Source organism: Giraffa tippelskirchi, chromosome 14 (genome assembly GCF_054371585.1).
Source record: "Giraffa tippelskirchi isolate mGirTip1 chromosome 14, T2T-mGirTip1v1.2.pri, whole genome shotgun sequence".
Lineage (NCBI taxonomy): Eukaryota > Metazoa > Chordata > Mammalia > Artiodactyla > Giraffidae > Giraffa > Giraffa tippelskirchi.
This window is the reverse complement of record NC_137288.1, coordinates 36,142,575-36,169,643: the sequence shown is the minus strand read 5'-3', so window position 1 is coordinate 36,169,643 and position 27,069 is coordinate 36,142,575. Positions and strand designations below refer to the sequence as shown.

At 37.4% G+C, this 27,069-nt stretch overlaps 1 protein-coding gene across 26 annotated transcripts in view; it reads right to left on the bottom strand.

Moving 5' to 3' along the window:
- The window catches only part of NOL4 (nucleolar protein 4), a 675,738-nt gene that overhangs the window by 192,338 nt on the left and 456,331 nt on the right, over positions 1 to 27,069 (bottom strand). For 24 of the 26 annotated variants that reach the window (XR_014074812.1, XM_081562521.1, XM_081562531.1 and 21 more), the window contains one exon: positions 192 to 475. Coding sequence is in view for 25 of the 26 variants with exons in the window: in XM_081562521.1 (XP_081418647.1) it covers positions 192 to 475 (284 nt within the window). In the remaining variant the exon portion in view is untranslated. Of the gene's footprint in view, positions 1 to 191; positions 476 to 3,868; positions 4,094 to 27,069 lie in introns of those variants that run through there. The other 2 variants (XM_081562536.1, XM_081562538.1) reach the window with 1 other exon arrangement.

Below are 27,069 nucleotides of genomic sequence, written 5' to 3'. Positions count from 1 at the left end.
ATACCTGAAATTTATTCTGTTCATGTAACATGGACACACAGTGTCTACAGTTAGTGATTTCTTGCTAACCCACTGTTGGGCTTGGTTTAAAACACTTCTAGTGACGATGATCTTCATTTCTTGTATAAGAATTTCTTTGTGACTTTTATGACCAACTTAAAAATTCATTGAAAATTGTAACATGACCTTACCTTGCTTCCATTTTCTCTCGCTTCTCGTTCCATCTTGAGGTCAGAAATTAGAAGGTTCTTATATTTGTTTTTTCCATTAGTGCTATGGTCATCTATTCTGTATTCCGAAGTCAGCTGTGCTGAGAGGGGACTGTCACTCAGGTTCAGTGGTTGCTCCTCCTGTTCCAGCCCAGTTTTGCCATCACAGTTGGAGTCGCCCATCTCCCTGCTGTGTGTTCCCCCTGAAGCAATTGAACTGTGCCCCAGAGTCTCGTTGCCATTGAAGCTCTCTGTGGCAGAATCATCTGTTGAAAAGAAAAAAATTTATGTTTTGATTTTAATTGATATGCTGGTAAGTTTCTACTTCAACAAACATTTATTGAGCTCCTATTCTGGGCTTGGCATGGTACTAACGAATTTTACATATAATGTGTAGTTTATCCTTAGCAACAAACTTGTGAAGTAGCCTGTATCATTTTTAACCTAGTAGGCATACGTAGGCACAAGAAGTGAAGTGTAAAATAAATAGAAGATAAAATAATCTGAAGACAAAATAAACCATTCAACTGCAAATGCAATCTCAAAGAAAAGTAAAATGAAAAAAAAAACCATTGCCAATTATTTTACAAGTTTTTGTTTTTTTCAGTGAGAATATCCAGATTCGGTGAAAACTCTGATGAGAGCATTGTCCACCCTGCTAGTGGGTTATATACTAATACAAGCTTTATGGGCATTTAATATGCATCTGAAACATCAAAAGTACTCAGAAACTTTGCTCAGCAATTATAAAGGCTTTCAAGCCTAAGGGGTTTAATCATTGCTAGCATCTCTCTGCAGATAAAAAGACACTGAAATCAGTGTTGCTTATATCAAAATACAAAATTTTAGGAATGATACAGATTATCAAAAATAGAAATTTGGCTTAATATAAGTTGGAACATTTAGAATATTATGGAATTAGTCAATATCCCATTTTAAATATGCAGGAAAATGTGAGTCAAGAGGTACTAAATGGAAAAAGCTAGTTACAGAAAGGTGTGGTCAATATGACCCCAATTTTGTGAAAAGAAAGCAGATAAATATAAGAACAAAAAGACTGAAAAGTTGTAGTCCAAAATGTTAATATTGATATTGTCTTAGCAGTATGGCACTGGATTTTCTAACATATTCTCTATTATCTACTCAATAAAGAATTCATAATGTACTATAAAGTATATCATTTATAACATATAATACATAACTTTCTAATAACAAAAATGGAATAATTATAGAAGAAACAGGGAAGGAGAAGCAGCAGAACTAAGAAAACTTTTCTGGCTTTAAAATACAGAAGAAAATCGGTTAGAAGAAAATAATATCAAAGCCAATGTATTAAGAGAGAAGAAAAATCAAGTTTACCTAAACAATAAAATTCTGTTTCTTTTCATTTCTTCTTTATATTCATAGCAAGAATCTGCTATTCATTTTAAAGGGACCCAGAACAAGGGATCAAGATATCCAGAAGGTTTTCTAAAGAAGGTGGCATTGGAGTTGAATTCCAAAGCTTTAATCAGGTGAAGAAATTGGGGAAGAGCCTTCCCCACCTATAAATTGTCAGGTGCAAAGTCATAGAGGAAAGAATATGCAGGCCCATGAGAAGTAAGAGTACAGAGCTGAGTGCCAAAGAGACACCGATGAAAGGGAAGCCTAAAAAGAGAGGAAAAGAAGTGTTTTGTGCATCAAAGAACTTGGATTTTATCTTGATAGCAAACAGAAGTAATTTTAATTAACTATGTGAAGTGATGTGAAAAAAATATATGTTTTAAAGGGATAACTCTGTCTTTGATGAGGAGAATGGTATGAAGTCAACAATCTGGAAGTTGGGGGGACACTTAGGAGATGTAGAAGTCATCTGAGTCAGCTTGTTGAAAGCTCAACAAACTCTAAGTAAAACAGCAGCAGTGCAGAGTAAGAGGGGGTGACTGAAAATATTTTAGAATAGAAAACATATGTGAAACAAACAAACAGTTATCAAAGGGGAAACATTGGAGGGAGGTATAAATCAGGAGCTCCGGATTAACATACATACACTACTATATATAATGAATGGATAACCAACAAGGCCCTACTATACAGCAAAGGGGAACTCTACTCAGTATTCTGTAATAACCTAAATGGGAAAAATGTGTAAAAAAATGAATATATGTATGTATAACTGAACCACTCTGCTGTATACCTGAAACTAATGCATACTTGAAAATCAACTATATTTCAATAAAAATTAAAAAAAAAAAAGAAGAAGTACGATTGGTAATGGTTGGACACAGGGCTAGGAAAAAGTCTCAGTTTCTTACTCTATGGCTGATTCATGTCAATGTATGGCAAAAACTATTACAATATTGTAAAGTAATTAGCCCCCAACTAAAATAAATAAATTTATAAAAAAAAAAAAAGAATTCAGAAAAAATAAATAAATAAAAAAAAATAAAAATATTAAAAAAAAATGAAATCAAAGGGCAGTCAGTTTAATTTTCAACAAAATAGTATTTTTTAAGCAATTCTCTGAACATATTTTGTGAGAAAATGAAAATGAGTTTGCAGGGCAAGAAATTACTCTGTTTATGTACCCATTCAAGAAAAGACCTCATTTGGTGAGAAAACAAGAGAATTTAGGAAACTGGCCATAAGTAACATGTATAGTGGTTTCCACAGCCATTAATTTGAGAAATCAATAGCATTCTTTTAATAATGAACTATCCAAGGTTTGAGAAACAAAATTAGGGGAATAAATTATGTAAGTAATTTGGAATTTTAAGGATGTCCTTCTATGCTAAGTCGTATGGTTATGCTAAAGTATGAAAAGTTATTTCTTTTTATTTATTTATTTCTAAGAAACCCAAAGAAAAGTATAATGGACTGATTCAAGGCCAATTATTTAATTCATGAAGAAAGTTGTAATTTTACATTTGTGTACTTGAATCCCTTCAAAAATAATAAATATTTTATGTAAGAAATTTTTATCATCACATTAAAAAGTATAACCTCAAAGATATATTTAAAAACTAAATCTATATTTGCATAGAACAAATCCAATGTCAATTATAGTCAAACATGTTATATCTGTAATTTTAATCTGATATCATCATACATATTAATAAATAATATATCATCTATTCATTTTTAAGATAAAAGAAGGGTTAGCATTTATCAAGAGAATCTTTAATAAAAGTCATGTATTTATAATTTTGGTATAAAGCATAAACAGTAAAGAAGGAAAATATTTTTAGAGAGAGTGGTTCACTCCAGATGTTACCAAGGTAACTAAATTCAACAGCTTTACATATTTCAGTTCCTCAGTAAATCATATGTTTCATGAAGGACAAAGTATTTACTCATTTGTATCAAATACATATTCACATATTTTATCTTGTAAATGGTAAAAGAATCTATTTCACAAGCCACTTGTTTCAGAAATCAAAATTTAAAACAAAGTTTTTGATGTCTATACTAGAAAAATTTAATATAAAGAAGTGAGCAGACATGAAACTGAGGATTCATTAACCATTTTTATTACCTACTTTCATAAAACCACATTCACCATTTTCATTCTCTCTTCCTTAAAGATAATTTTTTCAGAATTATAGACCACAAATCTGATCCTGTTAATCAAAACAATTCACATCAGATTACTGGTTTACAGGGGAAACCTGCTTTCTTACCCAGCAGAGTTTGCTCCATCCTGAGTGGCTGCAGGCATGTGGGTACCAGGCTGCTACACACAGTGTTAGGTTTAGATCTGTAGTTATGATCATTACGTTCACAGGCCCAGAATGATGATGCTCCTCTCAAGTTTCAGTCTGGGTGCCATAGCACTGGAACCAAAAACTGTGTATTTGAGTCCCAAGGAAAAATAGCACCTGGAGCTTTGGAAATTAAGAGTGTCCAGGGTGCCTAGCAACAAAGGAGAATGTGGAATATGATGACAGGTAGTGTGGAATCTAGTGACATCAGAAGGGCAGTTGGATATTTGAGTTGCATTTGCACTGAGGTTAGTTTTGATGAGACGGATTTAGTATTGTGAAAGGGGCTGTCCACTTGAGCTTGGCTGTGGCTCTTGTCTATAACACTAACATGGGTAGCAGGCTATTGCCTTCTTTCTCTTTCCCCACTCCTCATTTCCTCCATAAGTTAGTATAGATGCTAGAAATATTGTTTAAATTAACATCTCCACCAGAATTTTGTGCAAAGTAGGTTCATCAAAACCAGTCAATAGTCTTCCCTATATAAAATGAATTAACCTATAACAGTATATGTGGTATATGGCTGTGGGTATATTTAAATATATCTATATATACACATATATGTATATCTATATTTTATATATATAAATATTAATAATATGATATATATATATATGTTTGAAATCTCCCAAAGCACCTGACCTACTTTCTTACTCACTTTTAGTAGCTCTTCATTATGGCCTTTAGGCCAAGTGCCTTGGGCAAAATGAATAGGAAAAATATATATCATCCTCATTTTAATTTTAATATTTGGAAATTTAGTCCTAAAATGCAGGTCAGATGCTCACAGGGTCCAAAAGATTTTAATGTTTGCCTCCAAATGCAATATAGTCTCCTATCTCTAGTTCTCTGACTACATTTTAAAATCAAACCATTCAGACTAAGGAGAAGTTTACTGAGGCAGATAAATTCATATGTGTGTTACATATGCATGCATAACTACTACTGAAAGGTTAAAGGTCATTGATTCTAAAATGATCAAACTGATATTGGGAATAAGAAAATAACAAGGAGATTCAGTTTTCAAGTAAATTAATTGTACAGAAGGGTGTTATTCCAGTCTGGGAGCTCCGAATTCAGACCACGTCATTGCAAGGACAGGCTCTAATTACAGGAGCAAGATAGTGAAGACACCAAAATAAGCTATATGTTCCAAAGGATATCACTAACCTCAGCACAATAAGGAAAACTAATTCAGAGCCACCAATGAGGAGATAATAATATGCATTTCTTCATATCACTTTGTTTATAAAGTTTAACTTAACCAAATACCTATTGTGTGTTAGACACTCTTTTTGGGATTGTGAGTCCAGAGAGACTCCATGTAGAATTTGTTCTTAACTTGGCTATATCAAAAGAATTACAATGCAAGTCAGAAAACAGTATTTGTCCCATGTAAGCTTCATATAAGGCACAATGAGTAAACAAGGTTTTCAGAGAGAGAAAAGTTGCTTATATATCATGGAGGATGAAGGATGGTATCAGTTACAAGAGGTGCAATCTGAAGGAGGTGAGATACACATAGATACATACTGGCGATGGTGTAGGTTATTCTAGTTCAGAGAGCATATGAGAAAAAGAAACATAGGCAGGAAAGAGCTAGAAGAGGACAGAGAACTGAATACAGTCCACATTTCTACATTCCAAGACAGGGAACTGTATGTTTCAGCAAGTTGTGGCATTTTATTGTATATTCCTTTTTGGGAATCACATAAAATTACTGATGGTTCTCCCAGGGTAGGTACTTGGAGAAGCCAATTGATTATGTGAGTTTAGTCTGTAAAAAGTCTATCTCTGCTCCTAGGTTAGAGTCACTGTCAACTAATCAATAAAACTTTCTCCTAATTCTAAGAGGACCCATTTTAAAAGATGGTCATTCATGACTTATCAATGGTTTCTAATTATCTAAATAAGTTATTATAAACTATGACTTTCGTGCTTACACATTAGCTTGTTTAGGGTTTCAAAAAACCAAACATTTTACAGAAAATAATATGCATTAACCTTTTTTTATAATCACAATGTAATTCAAAAATATCTGATTTATTCTGCTGATGAAGTCAACAGTTACTGTGAATACTGTGTTTTACTGACTATATTCATGATACAATAAAATGCTAAATTTCAGCTAGAGATAAGTGAAAATTATATGTGTATGGATATATACGTATATGTATATACATGTGTGTGTTTGTGTGTGTGTGTGTGTAGAGTGCTTTATACATAGTTGATGTTATCTATAAGGTGAGGTCACATACAAGAGAATGCAAGCAGTGTTAAGGGGTAGGGTGGACAACTGATGAGAAAACAGGGACCTCCGCCCCACAACCGTAAGGAACTAACCTCTGCCTACTGCTTGAATAAACTCTGAAGTACATTCTTTACCAGAATTTCCAGATAAGAGGTTAGACAGGCTGACCCCTTGATTTTAGCCTTTGTGATACCCTGAGCTTAAAACCTAGCTGAACTTGCCTCAACTTTTGACCTATAGGGCTGATGAGCTCGTGGCAATTTATTACACAGCAACAGAAAATGAATACAATGACAAACATAAAGGAATGTCATGGTGTATTAGGATAGGTAATACCACTTAAAATTATTCAAGTATACTGAATGATTGGTGTGGATCAGTGTTTCTCAAACTTTAATTGCTCCAGAATCTCCTGAGTAGATAGTTAACAATACAGATTCACTTGGGCACTAAAAACTTATAACTCAATAAAAATCAGAAATGCTGGTTTCTTTTATCTTGGTCAGGGGCAAGAGATCAAGAAGCAATCCTCTTAAAAGAGTTCTAGGGCCATTAATTAATGTAGATCATCTCCCACAACTAACTGGTTGAATATGGAACTGTGGGTAGTAACTGTTGATAACAAGAGAACTGAATATGACCGATAGCCCCCAAATCTGAGCTCAGTAAGATAGAATCTAAGCACATTTTAATGTCATTTAACAAATCTCTAGGAAATTTTCAGAAAAAAATACCAGCCAAATATTCTTTCCCTTAACAAAACTAATCAAAACTTCACAAAAAAAAACAGAGCCAGTTGGCTTCACTTTTTAAAAGACTCCTAAAAGGATATGTCTTTTCCCAAAGAGCTTATATCAATATGTACTGAATAACCAAAGATGTTATTTTTGGGAAAAGGATCACTTTGATTACCTTAATAAACTCTTAGGCAAGAAGGGCTTTACCAAGGTCACGAGTACATTTGCAAAATCAAGAAACTTTATCCTGCCCATAAACCAGAGCTGTGTGCCAACTACATGTTCACATGTGCTCAAATTATTGTCTGATTTTGCTTACATGGTAGGCAAAGAGTATTGTCCAGGAAAAACTGTCAAATTCTTCTAATTTTGTTCCCGGGGTCCCTCGTGTTCTTTTCCCTATTCTCATGGCAACTCCTCCAGCTATCTGTGTGCAAACGGGCTCTCCAAGTCATTTTACTGAGAAATAGATCCACAGATTGATTATCCCTTGACTGAAATTCCCCCACAGGAAAAGGCTACTTCAGCTAGACACTTGTAATTGAAACCTTTTATCTCTAATTGTGGAATGAAAGGCTTTTCTCTTGGTATTTTTAGCCATTAGCAAGCAGGTGAAGAAGTGTATTGTTGTTTTGAAAGTGTGTGTAGAGGAAGAAATCCTACAATTATCTAGACCTAATTCATTCCCAGGTTCTCAGAGTGACTTGGAGGCGAATGATTGGAGTGTCTGATCTGTGATGCTTTTGTTTAATCCTGCTGCTCTCAAAAATGTCCCTGTCCCTCCTGTAGTGGGTGGACCAGGACCACTCCCTGATGAAGCAGAAGCTTTCATGCCCAACCTCCTGAAATTCCAAGAAACTTGAGCCACCCAGCACTTCTGGGACTTGATAAGCAAATCCTATACTAAGAATTCTGAAAGGCTCCCCACACACTCCTTTCTCTTCTACATGGGTCACTTACTGGTTTGCTCTCAAGTCCATCTTCCCCTTTTCTTTGCAAACCATTTCCCAGATTTCCTTGATCTTGTTTTATGACTGGTTTAAACAATGGGAAGTACTGGCAGGGACAGGAGGGGAGAAGAAAATGCCTAAGTGTCCCCATTTCCCCACCCATACACAGTTCCCCTCTGATTCAGGAGAACTCTGTTTCTAACTTGTTTAAAGGGTGGGGAGTCTTCTCCACATCCCAGCTCCCACCAGGAAGCATCTTCCTGCCAGAAAGCATCCTATGCATGTCTGTTTACCAGCAGGTAGCTCTGGCTCTTGGCCTCTAGTAATGCCATCTGCTCCCCAGCTTTTACACTTCTAGCTCTAGCAGAGGCTTCCTTCTATTACTAATTCCTACACTGCTTTACACATTGCGAAGAATGCCTTATTTTAATTTTTTTCTAATGAATGCCATGGAATGAACAACATTTTCCAGATTGAATCACAACGAATAAAATTCACTTTACTTTGGCCTCAGGACTTCTGTTTTCTAGCACCTGTGATGTTTTTATAGTCAATATCTTGTGACTTTTTTCCTTCATAATGTCAATTCACTATTTGATATCCAAGAGATTTTTCACTAAGCTTTATTTCTACCTCTGGAGTTGAAATCCATCATTGTCTGTAACATTGATATCTATGAATTTATTGGCTATCTTGAAGGATTCAAGGTCATTAAGCATTTGTTGGCAATTATAAAGCATTATTATTTAGACACTTGTCAAGGTATTGGTATCTTTCTAATAAAGACTAAATTATTTTTATTGATTTAGACAAAGGATTCATCTGAGTAATGCCAGTTACTTTGACTCATTAAACATCTTAATTACATAAATCATTTTGGTAGTTATCTCCTTTACAATATTCAAAACAGACCTGGGCATAAAATAAGACTATCAGTTTTCCTATTTTATAGAGCTCAATGAAGAACTTAGTTGCTCGAGTCACCTTGACAGTGACAAACATAGGATTAGAAACTGACTTAATTCTAGACCAAATTTCTATTTAAATTGTACTGCTACACCTCAGCAGGAAACACATGTTCAGGTATTGTGAGGAAAAAAGCCTGAAAAAGACAAGTGCTTTGCTGTGGGGGAAAGAAAGGAGCTAACTTTCGATTTAGCAGGCTCTTAGAGACACTACCAAATTGAAGGGTGTGTATTCTGAGTTGCTCATTTTGCAGTACTTCGTAATATCAGGAATCACAGTGAACAGCCTGCTACCACCTTTCCCTCACTTAACAAAAGCCTTCTGCCCACCCTTCTTGTGATTAAGCATAAACGGAACAGCCATGATGTTTTTATAAACGCAGGTCAACTTTCAATCTCACCGTGATTATAAGAGTACAGGCTGACCAATGACATGATATTTACAACCAAAGACAATTCTGTTTGACATTCAGGGCTGAATGATATCAAATGACACTATTTTAGAAAACTTACTGAAATTTTGAATAAGCAGGAAAAAGTCAAAGAACTTACAATTACAAGAGATCAAAGAAAACCAACATTAACATCCATATTTAAAGGATATAGAAAATTAAAGCCCTCTTGTTGAAGGAGAACAGTAATAGATTTGTCACCTTTTTATTTAAAAAGTGATTTCATCTCACCACGAGGAAACTGAAATTTGTAACTATGTGTGGTGATGGGTATTAACTAGATTTACTGGTTAGCATTTCACAACCTATACATCTATTAAATCATTATGTTGTACATCTGACATTAATAAAAGGTTGTATGTCAATAATATCGCAATTGAAGAAAATAAAGGAGTTATCCTCAGACCGCAGTTAAGATCCATGCAAATCACCATGAAGCCATGGGCCCTACAGCCACCTCAGCAAGGTAAAGCTCTGATACCACTTATATTCCCACCATCACCCTGGATCACTAGAGTCTGGGTGAAGGACAGACAAGGGCCAATGGTCACACTCATGGGAAAGGGTATGAAACCTGGATGTCATGAATGGCTTCACTGTTATAAATGAGTATTCAGTAAGCACATACTCTGTTTTTACTGTGAGTAAAAACTAAGGAAATGAGAAGGGGAGAAAGACCTACCAACCCAACTCTAAAATAAACTTCTTTGTAAAAATAGCAGACACTGTGCTTGCAATGTAGAGAATAAACTGTAAGTCAGAGACATTTATAATAAAAAGTTCTACTTTCATAACAGCAGAATCCTAGAGTGCTCATCAAGAGTTCATAATGTATTCAGACATTTGTCACCACCCAGGTGGCACTAGTGGCAAAGAGCCCGCCTGCCAATGCAGGAGATATAAGAGACATAGGTTCAGTCCCTGGGTTGGGAAGATTCCCTGGAGGAGGGCACAGCAATCCACTCCAGTAGTCTTGCCTGGAGAATCCCATGGACAGAGGAGCCTGGTGGGCTACAGTCCAAAGGGTCGCACAGAGTCGGATGTGACTGAAGCGACTTAGCACACACGCATGGGAATAAAATGGTGAGACATTTTCAGCAACAGACATAGCACTTGCTTTGGTTGTATTAATTCAGTAACTTAACAAATAGTAAAGATAGAAGTGTCATTTCCACATTTTGCATTTCTATCTCACACTCAAACTCACTATACTTGAATCAATCTAAAGCTTTAATTTTGTTAATCCTGAATTAAATAACCAAAGGTTAGTTTGAGCACTGATTTTGGGGGAAAAGGAAGCTCATGGTTCAAGAAAACCATGAAAGCACTCAAAATATTGAGTTTGAAACAAAGCAAACTCTTTCAAGTCATAGATGGTTGAGGGACTGACTCTAATTGAGCAGGCTGGGCAACATCAGTGCAGCCATCATATCCTAAATTCTCCTCTAGAGTACAGGCTCTCCCAGACCCATCCCTACCAACACCCATGGAACAACGTTTGAAGCAAGGTCAACTGGTTTTAAAAAATGGTTGGAAGATCACAAAAGTCATGCTCTCTGCAGTGGAGCCTACTGAGTTCATTTCTCAAGCAAAAGCTGGAACCAGCATTCTAAACTAATTTCTCCAGGAACCAATGACCAGCCAGGGTCGTGTTCGCTTTTTCTGCTGAGATTAATTGCTTTATTTTGGAAGATATTGCCCAGATCAGGAAAAAAAGATAATTTTCATAACTGACCTAATTTATTCTTTTTAGGGACCCGGTGAATCAAAGCTGATAGGCATTATTTGCCTCGTTTTACCAACATGAAAATAGATGAGTCTTGAAAATATCCTGTGCTTCTCAGTTAGCAGAGCTAATGAATGACAAAGCTGACACTCAATGGCAGATGTCACATCCAGCCCTTGTAAACCAGTGTCCCCTACTGGTTCTCAGGCAAGGCAGGCTTTAGAGAGGGTTTCAGTATGAGTATGAGGATTAGCAAACTAAAGAGGAAGAGAAGGAGCGGGAGGAGGAGGAAGACAACATGAAGACAGCTTGGAACAAGCCCTAAGACGGGGAGCCATCCAGTAGGCAGGAGAAGAGGTATTTGGTGAAGAACACTGAGGCCAGGAATCATGGAATTAGGAAGAAATATCATAGGATGCGTCAGGAATTAGGGGAAATAAAGTGATGGTTAGAGTGTTCGTGTAGGGGGTACTGAAGTTGCAGAAATGCCCTCCAAGAACACATCTTCTTCCTCTTGCTCTGAAATCTACTAAATTACAAATCTACTAAATTACAAAAATGAAAGGCTAAGCTTTTTTCTTCACTGTGTACCCTGAAGGTAGCATTATGACTTGTGTGGAGTGGATATTCAACAAATGCCTAAAGAATTACATTGATTCCAAGCCATATTGATTCTATTTTCTCAACTCTTGATTTTCCTAGTTAAAAAATTTTATATATATATACTAACTTTTCACACAGGGAAGTCATTTTTCCCAAATGTTTGAGAACCTTGCTTTAATATTCCTTTGCATAAAGTAGTATATATGCTGCTAAGTCGTTTCAGTCGTGTCCGACTCTGTGCGACCCCACGGATGGCAGCTCACCAGGCTCTGCCGTCCCTAGGATTCTCCAGGCAAGAATACTGGAGTGGGCTGCCATTTCCTTCTCCAGTGCATGTAGTATATATAGCAAGTCATCAATTAGAAATACAGTATTTTTTAAAAGTCAATGGAAGAAAACATTCAAGTTTTGCTGATGTTTTATTTATTATAGTAAAAGGAATGGCAAAAAGTAATCTTAGAGTGAGTTTGAGAAAAATAAAAATGACTAAGAATGAAAAGTATTCTCAGGCAATAAATATTCTTCCTATAGCAGTGGTATATATGTTCATTTCGATTAATACTATTTCTATCATGATAAATCACTGAACTCTCTACAAATCAAAAATTAAAAAAAAAATCTGCCTTGGTTGACCATTTAAAAAAATTTCTTTAAGTTTCTGTACTCACTGTATTCACTTAAACTCTGCAATATAAAATAAGAGCTCTTACAAAGTGATTATTTCTAATTAACCAAGAGTTGTTCAAAATATACTCCTCCCCACCACACCCCCATGCTACTATACCAACATTACATAACCATGGCCATCTATAAAATCATCCTTTGAAAAAGTGCAAAGGATGATTTGATCCAAAGTGGATTCTGGTTTGAAAGCCTTGAGTTTCTTGACTTAAGCCAGAGATAAGACATTTACTGAGTTGAATGGCCTGTTTTGGAGGGTGTTCATTGCTGATGGCTCCTTTTCATGATTCTTTCTCAGTGACTCTCCATTCAAAGAAACCAAACTGGACAATGGATATATCATTTTAGTGTATGGATGTCCTCTCTATATGCCTTCTGGAACAAATAAACCTGCCAACAGCCTATATAGCCTTGGTAGTCACATGACCTCCCAGGTCAATACAGCCAAGGCAGGCACCTGACCAAAGGGCCACCAAACTATACAAGGTCAGAACAACCACCAATGTGGTCAAACCAGAAAGGTGAATTAGGCCAAAAAGGTTCCATCTCTTAGATTAAGCTACCTCCTCTCTCCTCATTGTGTGACCTAGTGATGAGCAGCATCAAAATCACCTGTGTACTTGTTAGAAACACAATCTCAGGTGTAACCCCAAACCTACTGGATCAGAATCTGCATTTTAACAAGACTCCCAGTATATCCACGTGCATAATAAAATCTCAAAAGCCCAAACTCCTAACTGGTTTAGCAGGCACAACTGAGGCAGAGTCACAAGGAAACACTTGGCTAAAGAGTTTACAAGAGTCCATGTTCAAGCAAAATTCAGCAGAGGAAGCCAGAGTGTGGGGGGGAAAGAGCAACACGAGAAAAGGCACCTAATAGAGGGACTATGTGGCAGGTTGGCCTCACGAGGTATCAGCATAATTATTAACCATTCCCCTTTCTGACTCTCAAATTATTTTCCAGGTAGCTCAGTGGTAAAGAATCTGCCTGCAATGCACAAGTGGGTTTGATCCCTGGGTTGGGAAGTTCCCCTGAAGGAGGAAATGGCAACCCACTCCAGGATTCTTGCCTGGAAAATCCCATGGACAGAAGAGCCTGGAGGGCTACAGTCCATAGGGTTGCAAAGAGTCAGACACGACTGAGCACGCATGCACGCATATACCCTTAAATATGTTCCAGTTTGAGCAACAGATTACATGATAACCTTGTATCTAACTCAGTAAGGTCAAAGTTAACTCACAGCCTGGTTGTTCTACACTCCTGTTCTTGGATTCCTTAAATCACTATCTCCCGTATTGTGACACACCATTTTTACAAACAATGACTACCCTCATTATCTGAAGCAACTGCTGCAAATAAGTTCTCTGTATAACTAGTGCCTACTATGTATCATGAAAAATAATTTTAAAATATGTACTGGGAATTTAATTTCTATCTAATCTTCAAAGCAGGCCCAGGTAATCTAATGTTACCAGGGCATATTCTGGGATCGTAATTAAATGACTTCCTCAAAGTCCCACAGGTGCCCAGGCCTAATTCACATTCAGGGAAGCTGGTTTCATGGTCCTTATCTTTTCCCTTCCACCCCACACCTCTCCAGGAGACAATCTCATGTCACCTAATTCTTCTGGTAAAGCTGAAAACCCCAGCCGTGAAAAGAAAGCACACCAGGCATGGCTCTCTCTGAAGGCACAGAAACATTTTGTTTCAAGGATGCTATCCCTCTCTATTTTTCTGACAAAATGCTTGAGTGTTTTATACATATGAATTCAGCGTTATTTTTCAGACTAAACAAAACCAAGACAGTTTTTTTTTTTTATTTTACTCTATTTAAATGTTTTTTCTTTTTTTTCTGAAAAAATATACCTTTTTCTTACAGGCAACAAGGTATAATAACTAATTTCTAATATTAAGTATAGTGACATAACAACCTAAAATTAATGAATTAAGCCAGGACAACGTTTCACATTTATTCAACATGCAGATCACTTCAGGTATTATTTACAACTGTTATTAAGTGGTGCAAAATGTATTATTAGTGAATGATTTCATGCCTCAAGAAATATATTTTCTCCTTTTTTCCCCCTAATATGAATAATATCTTAAAGGCAAAGGAAAGTAATGGTTTATGTAAAATTCCAGTTTGCTCACATTTTCTACCATTAAGAGAAAGGTATTATGGCATTTGTATTTACTCTCTTAATAATAAAAACTTTGAATTTCAACTTTTACATGCTTCACCTTTTTTTTTTTTGGCTGCACCATGTGGTCTGTGGGGTGTTAGTTCCCTGATCAAGGATCAAACCTGCACCCTCTACAGCAGAAGCATGGAGTCTTAGCCATTGGACCCCAGGGAAATCCCTACATCCCTACATGCTTCATCTTCAAAAGAAAAAAAACAAAAGAGAGAGATAATATATGCTTCATCTTAATATTACCTCTTTTTAAAAAGAATGCATGAAGAACAATGCATTCTAAGATAGTGCATCCTAGGTTACATATCCAGAGAATTCTAAGTTCCAATTCCCTTACTACTTTGGTTATTTTTCCTTTTAGAGGTGGTAAGAGGGAAAGGAAGGCAGGGATATGGTTGGGTGCAAGGCACAATGCTTGCCACATAGCAGTGGCTAAGTAAGTTGTAAATCACCCAGTAGATGGATGAAAGGAAAGAAGGTAAGGGGAGGAAGGAAAGAAGGAAGAAGAGAAAAAATAAGGTAGGGACATGCTCCTTGATAATCAAAAAGAGGATACTATAGTTTCAAAAATCAGGATATTGAAATAGTTCTGTTTTTGCTGACTATGACTGATAATTAGATAATAATTCATTCTACTGAATTAACTGATAAAGTTTCTCTGATATACGAATTAGAGTAGGTGAAAAACAAATGAAAGATGAAGAAGGACAGTCCAGAGAGTAAGTCACGGCAAGGGAGGGGAGAGAGGAGAGGAGAGATGAATTGGTATGGAAGAGGCAGGGAAGGGTGGACAGGAGGGGGAAGGCAGGAGATAACGGGGAGGGGAGGAGAGAGAAGGGGAATGATTGAGAAGGAGCACTTACTTTGATATGAATGACATAATCACTTAGTCAGGGTTGTCTGATTATTACATGTCTCCCCCAGGACCCCAAGCTCTGTCAGAGCAGGGACTAGGTTACTTTCACTCTCTGCTGTATCTATCATTGCTCCTGAGCCCAAGTGCCCTGCTTCTCTGTGGTAAGAATTCTTTTATCTGTGATAAAGAAATGGGTCCTTTTATATCTAATCTCTCATGGACAGATAATTTGCAAAATTAAAAAAACTTGAAACATACAAAATACAAACCCATTTGAGAGTGAAAGTCGCTCAGTTGTGTCCAACTCTTTGTGACCCCATGGTCCATGGAATTCTCCAGGCCTGAATGCTGGAGTGGGTAGCCTTTCCCTCCTCCAGGGGATCTTCCCAACCCAGGGATCAAACCCAAGTCTCCGGCATTGCAGGTGGATTCTTTACCAGCTGAGCCACAAGGGAAGCCCAAGAATACTGGAGTGGGTAGCCTATCCCTTTGGGCCAGTAACAGTTTGAAGACCAACACTGGCCCCTAACAGCTCCTTGAAGATCTTGACTTGGTAGAAGCTCATTAAAATTTAGTAAAATATATAAACATTATATACATCAGAACATCAGTGGTTCAGCAGTTATATCATGGTTTCTGTGAAATTTGATCTATTTATTTTCCTTATTTTTATTGCGACCACAATTCTGGGGGAAAACAGTGACTATGACCCCGATTTAAGTAGCTACACTGACGACAAAGGACAGGCTCCTTTACTGATGGCCCCGCACTGAGTAGCAGAACAGAAGGGGAATCGGGTCTCTTGACTCTCAGGCCACCACTTTTTCCCACAGGCCTGGGTGTTTCCATTTTTCTGCCTTCAAACTGTACACGTGGCATTAATTAGAGAGCTGTAAACACTTTCATTTTCACTTTTGGCTAGTGAACTCAGTGAATCTCGAATTTACACATTTCAGCTCTAGAGACATTTGCAGACCAATATTTTAAGAGCTAGTCTTGAATCTGGGTTAGCCTGTCTTTTGGTATCTGTAATATTAAGGTGTGTAGTTCATTGCCATTTCAGCAGAGACCCTGCCACGATTGATGAATGGTTCCCCAAAGATGTCTGTGGTCTATCCATCCACTTTGCTCTGGTCTGTAAATTGTTACGTCTTTGATAGCAAGAGCTGGTATAAAATAGCTCATATAACAATATGCAGACAATGACAATCTTAGCAAGTCCCTGGGCAAAATGTTCTTTCCAACTACTGATTCAAAATAATGATAAAAATGAAAAACACCTACATTCAAAATCTTAGCTACCATTTTTTTTAAAAGGGATATATCTATTGATTTATTGTTTATCCATTTATCTTGCTGGAAAAGTACATAGAAAATTATTCCCCCCAAATTATAGCCATTAGGAGTACAGTAGGTTGGGAGTGGAAGACTGTGGGACTCTAGCATTTGCTTTATAATTTTTGTACTTTTGGAAATCTTTCTCATGGATATATGTTTTGAATATGTAATTAATAATTTGTGATACAAGTGATTCTAGAAAGTCTAAATGTTTTATTCATAAATATGCATTTTAAGACAAATGTGTAATATTATCTTTTCTGCTCTATAACATGCAGAGTTGGTTCTTAGCCCGTTAGCAGACAGATGAGTAAACTACACTGGAGGTACAGAGCGGAGAAGGAAATATGTACAAAGCCAAAGTCTGTATGTTTCCCACTTTCCTATGCTGCCAGGCAACAAAAAAATGAATATTTTGAATCATTTAATGGAATCTGCTTTTGTTTCTAACTTAGGAAACATGGAGTAATCTGCTTTTGTTTCTAACTTAGGAAACATGGAGTGGATAAACAACAAAAGAAAATGTATCTGACATGCACCAGTGACAATGACACAACCCAGAATTCTGTTTCAAAATTGTTCATAGGAGTTTGGTCAGAAATATATTTTATAAATTAAATATAATACTGAGTTTTCCCTCTGTTACTGTAAAATTTCTAAAAAGGATGCATGTGGGTGCAGAGACCATGTTGGCTTGGAAAGGATCACGTACCAACCTGGTTACATGTGGTTAACTTCATCAGACACCCAAAACTATTCTAGGATGGAAAAAGCATAATGAAATAGTTGCCAGAATATATATCTAATTATCTATCACCTAATCCCGGAGCTTGCTCAAATTCATGTGCATCGAGTCGGTGATGCCATCCAACCATCTCATCCTCTGCTGTTCCCTTCTCCTCCCACCTTCAATCTTCCCTAGCATCAAAGCCTTTTCCAACGAGTCAGTTCTTCACATCAGGTGGTCAAAGTATTAGAGCTTCAGCATCAGTCTTTCCAATGAATATTCAGGACTGATTTCCTTTGGGATGGACTGGTTGGATCTATCTTCAGTCCAAGGGATTCTCAAGAATCTTCTCCAACACGACAGTTCAAAAGCATCAATTCTTTGGCACTCAGCTTTCTTTCTGGTCTAACTCTCACATTCATACATGAATACTGGAAAAACCATAGCTTTGATTAGGTGGACTTTGTTGGCAAAGTGATGTCTCTGGTATTTAACATGTTTTCTAGGTTGGTCATATCTTTTCCTCTGAGGAGCAAGCATCTTTTAACTTCATGGCTGTAGTCGCCATCTGCAGTGGTTTTAGAGCCCAAGAAGATAAAGGCTCTCACTGTTTCCATTGTTTCCCCATCTATTTGCCATGAAGTGATGGGATTGGATGCCATGATCTTACTTTTCTGAATGCTGAGTTTTAAGCCAAATTTTTCACTCTCCTCTTTCAATTTCATCAAGAAGCTCTTTAGTTCCTCTTCACTTTCTGCCATAAGGGTAGTGACATCTGCATATCTGAGGTTATTGATATTTCTCCCAGCAATCTGGATTCCAGCTTGTGCTTCATCCAGCCCGACATTTCACAAGATGTACTCTGCAGAGAAGCTAAATAAGCAGGGTGACAATATACAGCCTTGACATACTCCTTTCCCAATTTGGAACCACTCTGTTGTTCCATGTCTGGTTCTAACTGTTGCTTCTTGACCTGCAATCAGATTTCTCAGGAGCCAGGTAAGGTGGTCTGGTATTACATCTCTTTAAGAATTTTCCACAGATTGTTGTGATTCATACAGTCAAAGGCTTTAGCGTATTCAATGAAGCATAGTAGATATATTTCGAATTCTCTTGCTTTTTTGATGATCCAACAGATGATGTCAATTTGATCTCTGGTTCCTCTGCCTTTTCTAAATCCAGCTTGAATATCTGGGAATTCTTGGTTCATGCAGTGTTGAAGCCTAGCTTGAAGAATTTTCAGCATTACTTTGCTAACGTGAGAAGAGTGCAATGGCGTAGTAGTTTAAGCATTCTTTGGCATTGCCTTTCTTTGGGATTGGAACAAAAACTGACCTTTTCCAGTCCTGTGGCCACTGCTGAATTTTCCAAATTTGCTGGCATATTGAGTGCAGCACTTTTACAGCATCATCTTTTAGCATTTGAAATAGCTCAACTGGAATTCCATTACCTCCACTAGCATTGTTTGCAGTGATCCTTCACTAAAGCCCACTTGACTTCACATTCTAGGATGTCTGGCTCTAGGTGAATGATCACACTATTATGGTTATCTGGACCATTAAAATCTTTCTTCGTATAGTTCTTCCGTGTATTCTTGCCACCTCTTCTTAATATCTTCTGCTTCTGTTAAGTCCATAACTTTTCTGTCTTTTATTTTGACCATCTTTGTATGAAATGTTACCTTGGTATCTCTAATTATCTTGAAGAGATCTCTAGTCTTTCCCAATGTATTGTTTTCTTTTACTTCTTTGCACTGATCACTTAGGAAGGCTTTCTTATCCTTCCTTGCTATTCTTTGGTGCTATTCTCTGCATTCAGATGGATATATCTTTCCTTTTCTGCTTTGCCTTTTGCTTCTCTTGTTCCCTCAGCTATTTGTAAGGCTTGCTCAGACAACCATTTTGCCTTTTTTGTATTTATTTTTCTTGAGGATGGTTTTGATCACAGCCTCCTGTACAATGTTAAAAACCTCCATAGTAATTAATTAATGTTAAATGAACAGGTTAAAATTCTAAGCTCTATGGAAATCTTAGGAACTTGGGAATGATGTAGGGTGGATTTATAATAAATTTAAATAAATTTAATAAAATAAATAAAAATAAATTTAATTAAATAAATTTATAATAAATTTAAATAAATAGGAAAAATCACATTTTGAGACTATTTTATGAGGACTCATAAGAAACAATAAACAGAAATTCACATTTTTTAGCCTTTTCCCCTATATTCTCCACTATGAAGAATTGCAAACAGAAGAAAGGACTGAAATCGAAGATTACTGATGTTCTTTATTTGGCAGATGGTAAGAGAAGCACATGCCTCCCTTCCTGGTATGGGTAATAGTCATCCCTTGAGATCTTATTAGCTACAGTGAAAAAAAAAATTAGTTATCACCTTTAAATTTCCTACTTGCTTAAAGGAATTTCCAGAAAGAGGATAGAGATATGCAGCATTCTCTAATAAAGTCATGGCTTCTGGGATTTTCTAAATTTTGAAACCTCTTTCCAACTATTAGAAAAGAATTATATGTAATTTTCACTTTTTTCCTTATTTTTTTAACTAATAGGGGTGACCATTATCAGACAAGGTTGGAAGACATTGACAGTATCTCCTGATCTCACACTCAGTCACTCAGCGTGTCCGACTCTTTGCAACCCCACGGACGGTCGCCCGCTAGGCTCCCCTGTCCATGGGATTTCCCAGGCAAGAATACTGGAGTGGGTAGCCATTTCCTTCTCCAGAGGATCTTCCTGATTCCGGGATCGAATTCACATCTCCTGTGTCAGCATTACAGGTGGATTCTTTACCTGTTGAGGCATCAATGAAAGCTCATTTCTTATTCTCCTTTTAAAATCTACATCAGGTTTTTTCCACAAAGCGTTGTATTAGCTATAGTATAATGTCTATTGCTGTTCTTAAATTTACTATACAGGGCTAAACTTTATAGCCCTATAGTTAGCTTTTACTAAAAGGTATGACATATCAGTGATTCTGTCACAGATAGTTTTCAAAGAGGTTTTGAAACAAAGAGGTTCTGTTGCATGAAGTTTTGTATGTGATTTAAACATATAGAATCAGGCTGCAGGACAGTATTATACATAGACATGCTTTCTTAGCATATTAAAAAGAAGAGATACCATTTTTCTGACAAAGGTCCATCTACTCAAAGACATGGTTTATCCAGTAGTCATGTACAGATACGATAGTTGGACCATAAGGAAGGCTGAACCCTGAAGGACTGATGTTTTTGAATTGTGCTGGAGAAGACTCTTGAGAGCCTCTTGGACAGCAAGGAGATCAAATCAGTCAATTTTAAAGGAAATCAATCCTAAATATTCATTTAGGATTTAGGAAGGACTGATGCTGAAGCTCCAATAATTTGGCCACCTGATATGAAGAGCTGACTCAATGGAAAAGAACTCTGATGCTGGGAAAGATTGAGGGCAGGAGGAGAAGCGGACGACAGAGGATGAGATGGTTGGACAGCATCACCGACTTAATGGACATGAGGTTGAGCAAACTCTGGGAGACAGTGAAGGACAAGGAAGCCTGCCAGTCCATGGGTCGCAAAGTGTCAGACATGACTTAGGGTCAAAACAACAAAAACAGTGTGTGCGTGTGTGTGAGAGAGAGAGAAAGAGAGAGAGAGATCCCTTCCCTTGAGCCTCACTTTAAAAACTGAAAAGCTCGCAAGACCTCTCTCCTAACAAGCCCCTTTCTCTCAGCAGGTATGAGAAAGAAAACTGGTCCAGAAAACCGGATCCTGTTTTCTAAAGTTTAAAGGAACATCTCCACCATTTTCGATCCCAATTGTTATGAAAACAAGTGCATTCACAGTGAAGGGCAGATGTTGGAAAAGCTGTCTATGGATCTTTCATTAAAAGTCTCCAAAGTTTGAGGCAAAGTGAAAGAAGAGGTAGCACAAATATTCAGACTGTTTATGAAACAAAAAAATAAGAAAGAGAAAGAAAAGGAAAGAAAATCCAGAGCAGTAATTGAGACTTAAATCGATAGATTAGGATTGGGAGTGATTGCTATCATACATTAAGCACTAAGTGCAGTTTCTTTTTAGTAGTCAATCTTCGATCCCTCCAACAATTCCATGAAATAGTTATTATAGCGAAAACTATCAGCTAAAGAAAAAGTGTATCTACTAAGGCCTTCCGAGATGACCACCTCCAACTTGTTGCCACTTACTCCTTTCTGTTAGCACCTGTACTAACCTGTATCACAGCATTTTTTCATACTTGGACAATAGGTAGAATAATATTGTAGTTAAGAGTATGGGTTTCCTCAATTCGCCTAATTCTCTCCTTCCCCATCTAGATCCACAAGTTTGTTTTCTACATCTGTGCCTTTATTCTTGCATTGGAAATGGGTTCATCTGTATGATTTTCTAGATTCCATATATTAATACATGTGCATATTCAGTGCAGCACTTTCACAGCATCATCTTTTAGGATTTGAAATAGCTCAACTGGAATTTTATCACCTCCACCAGCTTTGTTCAAAGTGATGCTTCCTAAGGCTCACTTGACTTCGCACTCCAGGATGTCTGGCTCTAGGTGAGTGATCACACCATTGTGGTTATCTGGGTGATGAAGATCTTTTTTGTATAGTCCTTCTGTGTATTCTTGCCACCTCTTTTTAGTATCTTCTGCTTCTGTTAGGTCCATACCATTTCTGGCCTTTATTGTGCCCATTATTGCATGAATTTTTTCCTTGGTATCTGTAATTTTCTTGAAGTGATCTCTAGTCTTGCCCATTTTATTGTTTTCCTCTATTTCTTTGCATTGATCATTGAGGAAGGTTTTCTTATCTCTCCTTGTTGTTCTTTGGAACTCTACATTCAAATGGGTATATCTCCTTTTCTCCTTTGCCTTTCACGTTTCAAATCCTAAAAGATGACGCTGTGCAAGTGCTGCACTCAATATGCCAGCAAAGTTGGAAAACTCAGCAGTGGCCACAGGACTGGAAAAGGTCAGTTTTCATTTCAATCCTAAAGAAAGGCAATGCCAAAGAATGTTCAAACTACAGCACAATTGCACTCATCTCACACACTAGGAAAGTAATGATCAAAATTCTCCAAGCCAGGCTTCAATAGTACGTGAACCGTGAGCTTCCAGATGTTCAAGCTGGATTTAGAAAAAGCAGAGGAACCAGAGATCAAATTGTCAACATTTGCTGGATCACCGAAAAAGCAAGAGAGTTCCAGAAAAACATCGACTTCTGCTTTATTGACTATGCCAAAGCCTTTGTGTGGATCACAACAAACTGTGGAAAATTTTTAGAGATGGGAATACCAGACCACCTGACCTGCCTCTTGAGAAATCTGTATGCAGGTCAGGAAGCAACAGTTAGAACTGGACATGGAACAACAGACTGGTTCCAAATAGGGAAAGGAATACGTTGAGGCTGTATATTGTCACCCTGCTTATTTAACTTATATGCAGAGTACATCATGAGAAATGCTGGGCTAGAAGAAGCGCAAGCTGGAATCAAGATTGCCAGGAGAAATATCCATAACCTCAGATATGCAGATGACACCACCCTTATGGCAGAAAGAGAAGAATAACTAAAGAGCCTCTTGATGAAAGTGAAAGAAAAGAGTGAAAAACTTGGCTTAAAACTCAACATTCAGAATACTAAGATCATGGCATCCAGTCCCATCACTTCATGGCAAATAGATGGGGGAACAATGGAAATAGTGGCAGATTTTATTTTAGGGGGCTCCAAAATCACTGCAGATGGTGACTGCAGCCATGAAATTAAAAGACGCTTTCTCCCTGGAAGAATAGTTATGACCAACTTTGACAGCATATTAAAAAGCAGAGACATTACTTTGACAACAAAGGTCTGTCTATTCCAAGCCATGGTTTTTCCAGTAGTCATGTATGGATGAGAGTTGGATTATAAAGAAAGCTGACTGCCAAAGAATTGATGCTTTTGAGCTGTGGTGTTTAAGAAGACTCTTGAGGGTCCCTTGGACTACAAGGAGATCAAACCAGTCCATCCTAAAGGAAATCAGTTCTGAATATTCTTTGGACGGACTGATGCTGAAGCTGAAGCTCCGATACTTTAGCCAACAGACGTGAAGTGTTGACTCATTGGAGAAGACCCTGTTGCTGGGAAAGATTGAAGGCGGAAGGAGAAGGGGACGACAGAGGATGAGATGGTTGGATGACATCACAGACTCAATGGACATGAGTTTGAGTAAACTCCGGGAGTTGGTGATGGACAGGGAGGCCTGGGGTGCTGCAGTGCATGGGGTTGCAAAGAGTGGGACACAACTAAGCGACTGAATGAACTGAACATGAACACTATAATGGCAGAAAGCAAAGAAGTAAAAGCCACTTGGTGAGGGTAAAAGAGAAGAGTGAAAAGGCTGGCTTGAAGTTCAATATTCAAAAAACTAAGATCACAGCATCCAGTCCCAATCTCTTTATGACAAATAGATCGGGGAAAAGTGGAAACAGTGACAGATTTTATTTTCTTGGGCTCCAAAATCACTGCAGATGGTGACTGCCACCATGAAATTAAAGGAAGCTTACCACTTGGAAGAAAAGCTATGACAAACCTAGACAGTGTATTAAAAAGCAGAGACATCACTTTGATGACAAAGGTCCAGATAGTCAAAGCTACAGTTTTTCCAGTAGTCATGTACGGATCTGGGGGTTGGACCATAAAGAAGGCTGAGCATCAAAGAATTTATGGTTTTGAACTGGGGTGCTGGAGAAGACTCTTGAAAGTCCGTTGGACAGCAAGGAGATCAAACCAATCAATCCTAAAGGAAATCAACTCTGAGTTTTCATTGGAAGGACTGATGCTGAAGATGAAGCTCCAATACTTTGGACACCTGATATGAAGAGTTCACTCATTGGGAAAGATCCTGATGCTGGAAAGATTGAGGGCAAGAGGAGATGGAAGTGGCAGCATTTGATATAGTTTGATAGGATCACTTTCTCAATGGACATGAGTTTGAGAAAACTGGGAAATAGTGAAGGACAGGGAAACCTGGCATGCAGCAGTCCATAGGGTTGCAAAAAGTCAGACATGACTTAGTGATTGAACAGTAACAACAAATTCAGTAAGTCAGAAAGAAAAATACCAATACAGTATATTAACACATATATATGGAATTTAGAGAGATGGTAACAATGACCCTATATGCGAAACAGCAAAAGAGACACATATGTAAAGAACAGACTTTTGGACTCTGTGGGAGAAGGCGAGGGTGGGATGATTTGAGAGAATAGCATTGAAACACGTATATTATCATATGTGAAATAGATCGTCAGTCTAGGTTCGATGCGTGAGACAGGGTGCTCAGGGCTGGTGCACTGAGATGACCCTGAGGGATGGGATGGGGAGGGAGGTGGGAGGGAAGGTCAGGATGGGGAACACATGTACACCCATGGCTGATTCATGTCAATGTATGGCAAAAAACACCACAATATTGTAAAGCAATTAGCCTCCAATTAAATTTTTTTAAAAAAATCACTCAAAAAACCCCACAAAACCAATAACAACTTCAATCTTAAGTAACTACTATCATTTATGAAACACTAAAGGTGATGCAAGTGTTTTTACATTAATGTTATCTCTTTTGATTCTCAAAACAATCCCATGAAATAGCTACTATGGGGAATAATTGGACTGGACTGTGTCCAACAGTCCGCTAACTTATAACACAAGGCTTTATTGTACATACAGAAACCCAAGCCAAGACAATACAAATAATTGTTTCCTCATCATCGCCTCTCCATGGCATATCCAAAGACAGGTTTCTACAATGTCTCATTTAAGAAATAAGAATGTGAGATAGAGTGAACTGGAATAATCCTCTGCTATCCATTACACAACTTTAAGAATATTCCTTGACCTCTAAGGTTAACTCTCCTCATTCATAAAACCAGGACATGACAGTAATTAATGTGTCTGGCAGTATTTTAATAATTAAATGAGATAATGTGTGTAAAAAGGTATCAGGATACAATAATGAACTTTCTTTGAGGAGAGATGTGGCTTCTTCCCCTGAACCCTTCCTTAGGGCATTTTCTTCAAAATATATGGGTGTGATAAGAGGACCAATCTTTTGATTTCTCATGTAAGAGTGAGACTTCTGACCCGTCAAACTGTAAATGCATGTCTCCAGAATTAGTTCAGATCTTTCTTTCAAAGACAAAAAGGAGATAATCACAGATGTATCTATTTGTCTCACAAAGAGATAAATAATTTGGAATTGTTTTTTATTCTACTTTACTGTATAAATATGTGTGAAATTCTGTCCAGACTCTGGAGTTACTTTCATGTCACCTTACATCCTTACTCTATAACCAATTGTGTTTTCTCTCTTACTTTTATGTAGGTATAGAAGGGTCTTTGAGCTTCCCAGGTGGCTCAGTGGTAATGACTCCATCTGCCAATGCAAGGAGATGGAGGTTTGATCCCTGGGTTGGCAAGATCCACTGGAGAAGGCAGTGGCAACCCACTCCAGTATGCTCGCCTGAAACATTCCATAGACAGTCCTGGCTGGCTACAGTCTCTAGAGTTGCAAAGAGTCAGATACAAAGAACATGCATGCAGATGGGCCTTTTGGGGGGCAAGATTGTTATTTCCCCAATAATTATACACCTAAAGTATCCAAAATGTTCATTGTTGAGGCTGTTATTGTAATTATTATAATTATTATCATTTCAGGGCTATAATAATAGAAAATTCTTCCAGTTACCTGGATAAAAAGACAATATAAAATATATTTGTCCCTAGCTAATTGTGTAAGCTACAGAAGTGGTTTTCTCAAAAATTCAACTGAATATATACTTTTTTCCTTTGCACTGAACTTATCATATATTAAGGCCAAGAACAGAGTACAAAGTTCCCTAGTTGGAAACTATCCCTATTTAGATTTTAGAATTGTCCAACTCTAGTAACCAAAATTAAACTTCTTTTTGATCACACTAAAAAGCTGTTCTTCAAAAGAAAAATACATGTCAAGCTCTCACATGCTCTAATTGCTATATACAACTATTAAAGAGAAAACAAAATACAGAGAGTAGTAAAATAAATGCTAAGATGCTATGAAATGTCATGTAGTAATGTGACCTTCTAAGAGAAACTACATTATGAGTAAGATAACTACTATAATTAAATTCAGTATTGTTTTTAAGGCTTATCTATCAAACAAGATAGCCAAAGTCAAACTCATAGCTGCCTCCATTACCACCACCACTCTCCTCATAAACCCCCTCTTCCTATTATCTTTCCCTACATCTAGTAATGGCACCAATGGGTTTGGGGTTTGACGGTTCTTCAGTGCTATCCAGTCGTGGGGCAAGTCTATCCTCCACTTGTTTTATCACACCGCTTACCACAAGATATTTTGATTTTCTATCTTTCAGTCATTCCCACCAGACTGTTTTTATGAATGCCTGAACTTTTGCATTTTGCTCTATAATTCCTACCATCTGTCTTGTCGCCTGTCACTTGGCAGAGGTCAAATAAACCTTGGTTGTATAAATTAACACATGAAATTCCATAGACTACATGTCTATAATTCTTTCTCATCTTTTCCCTGTTCTTAATTCTCAGTACTTGTATGCTACCCTAGGCTCTCTATCCTATTCACATCCCTGGAG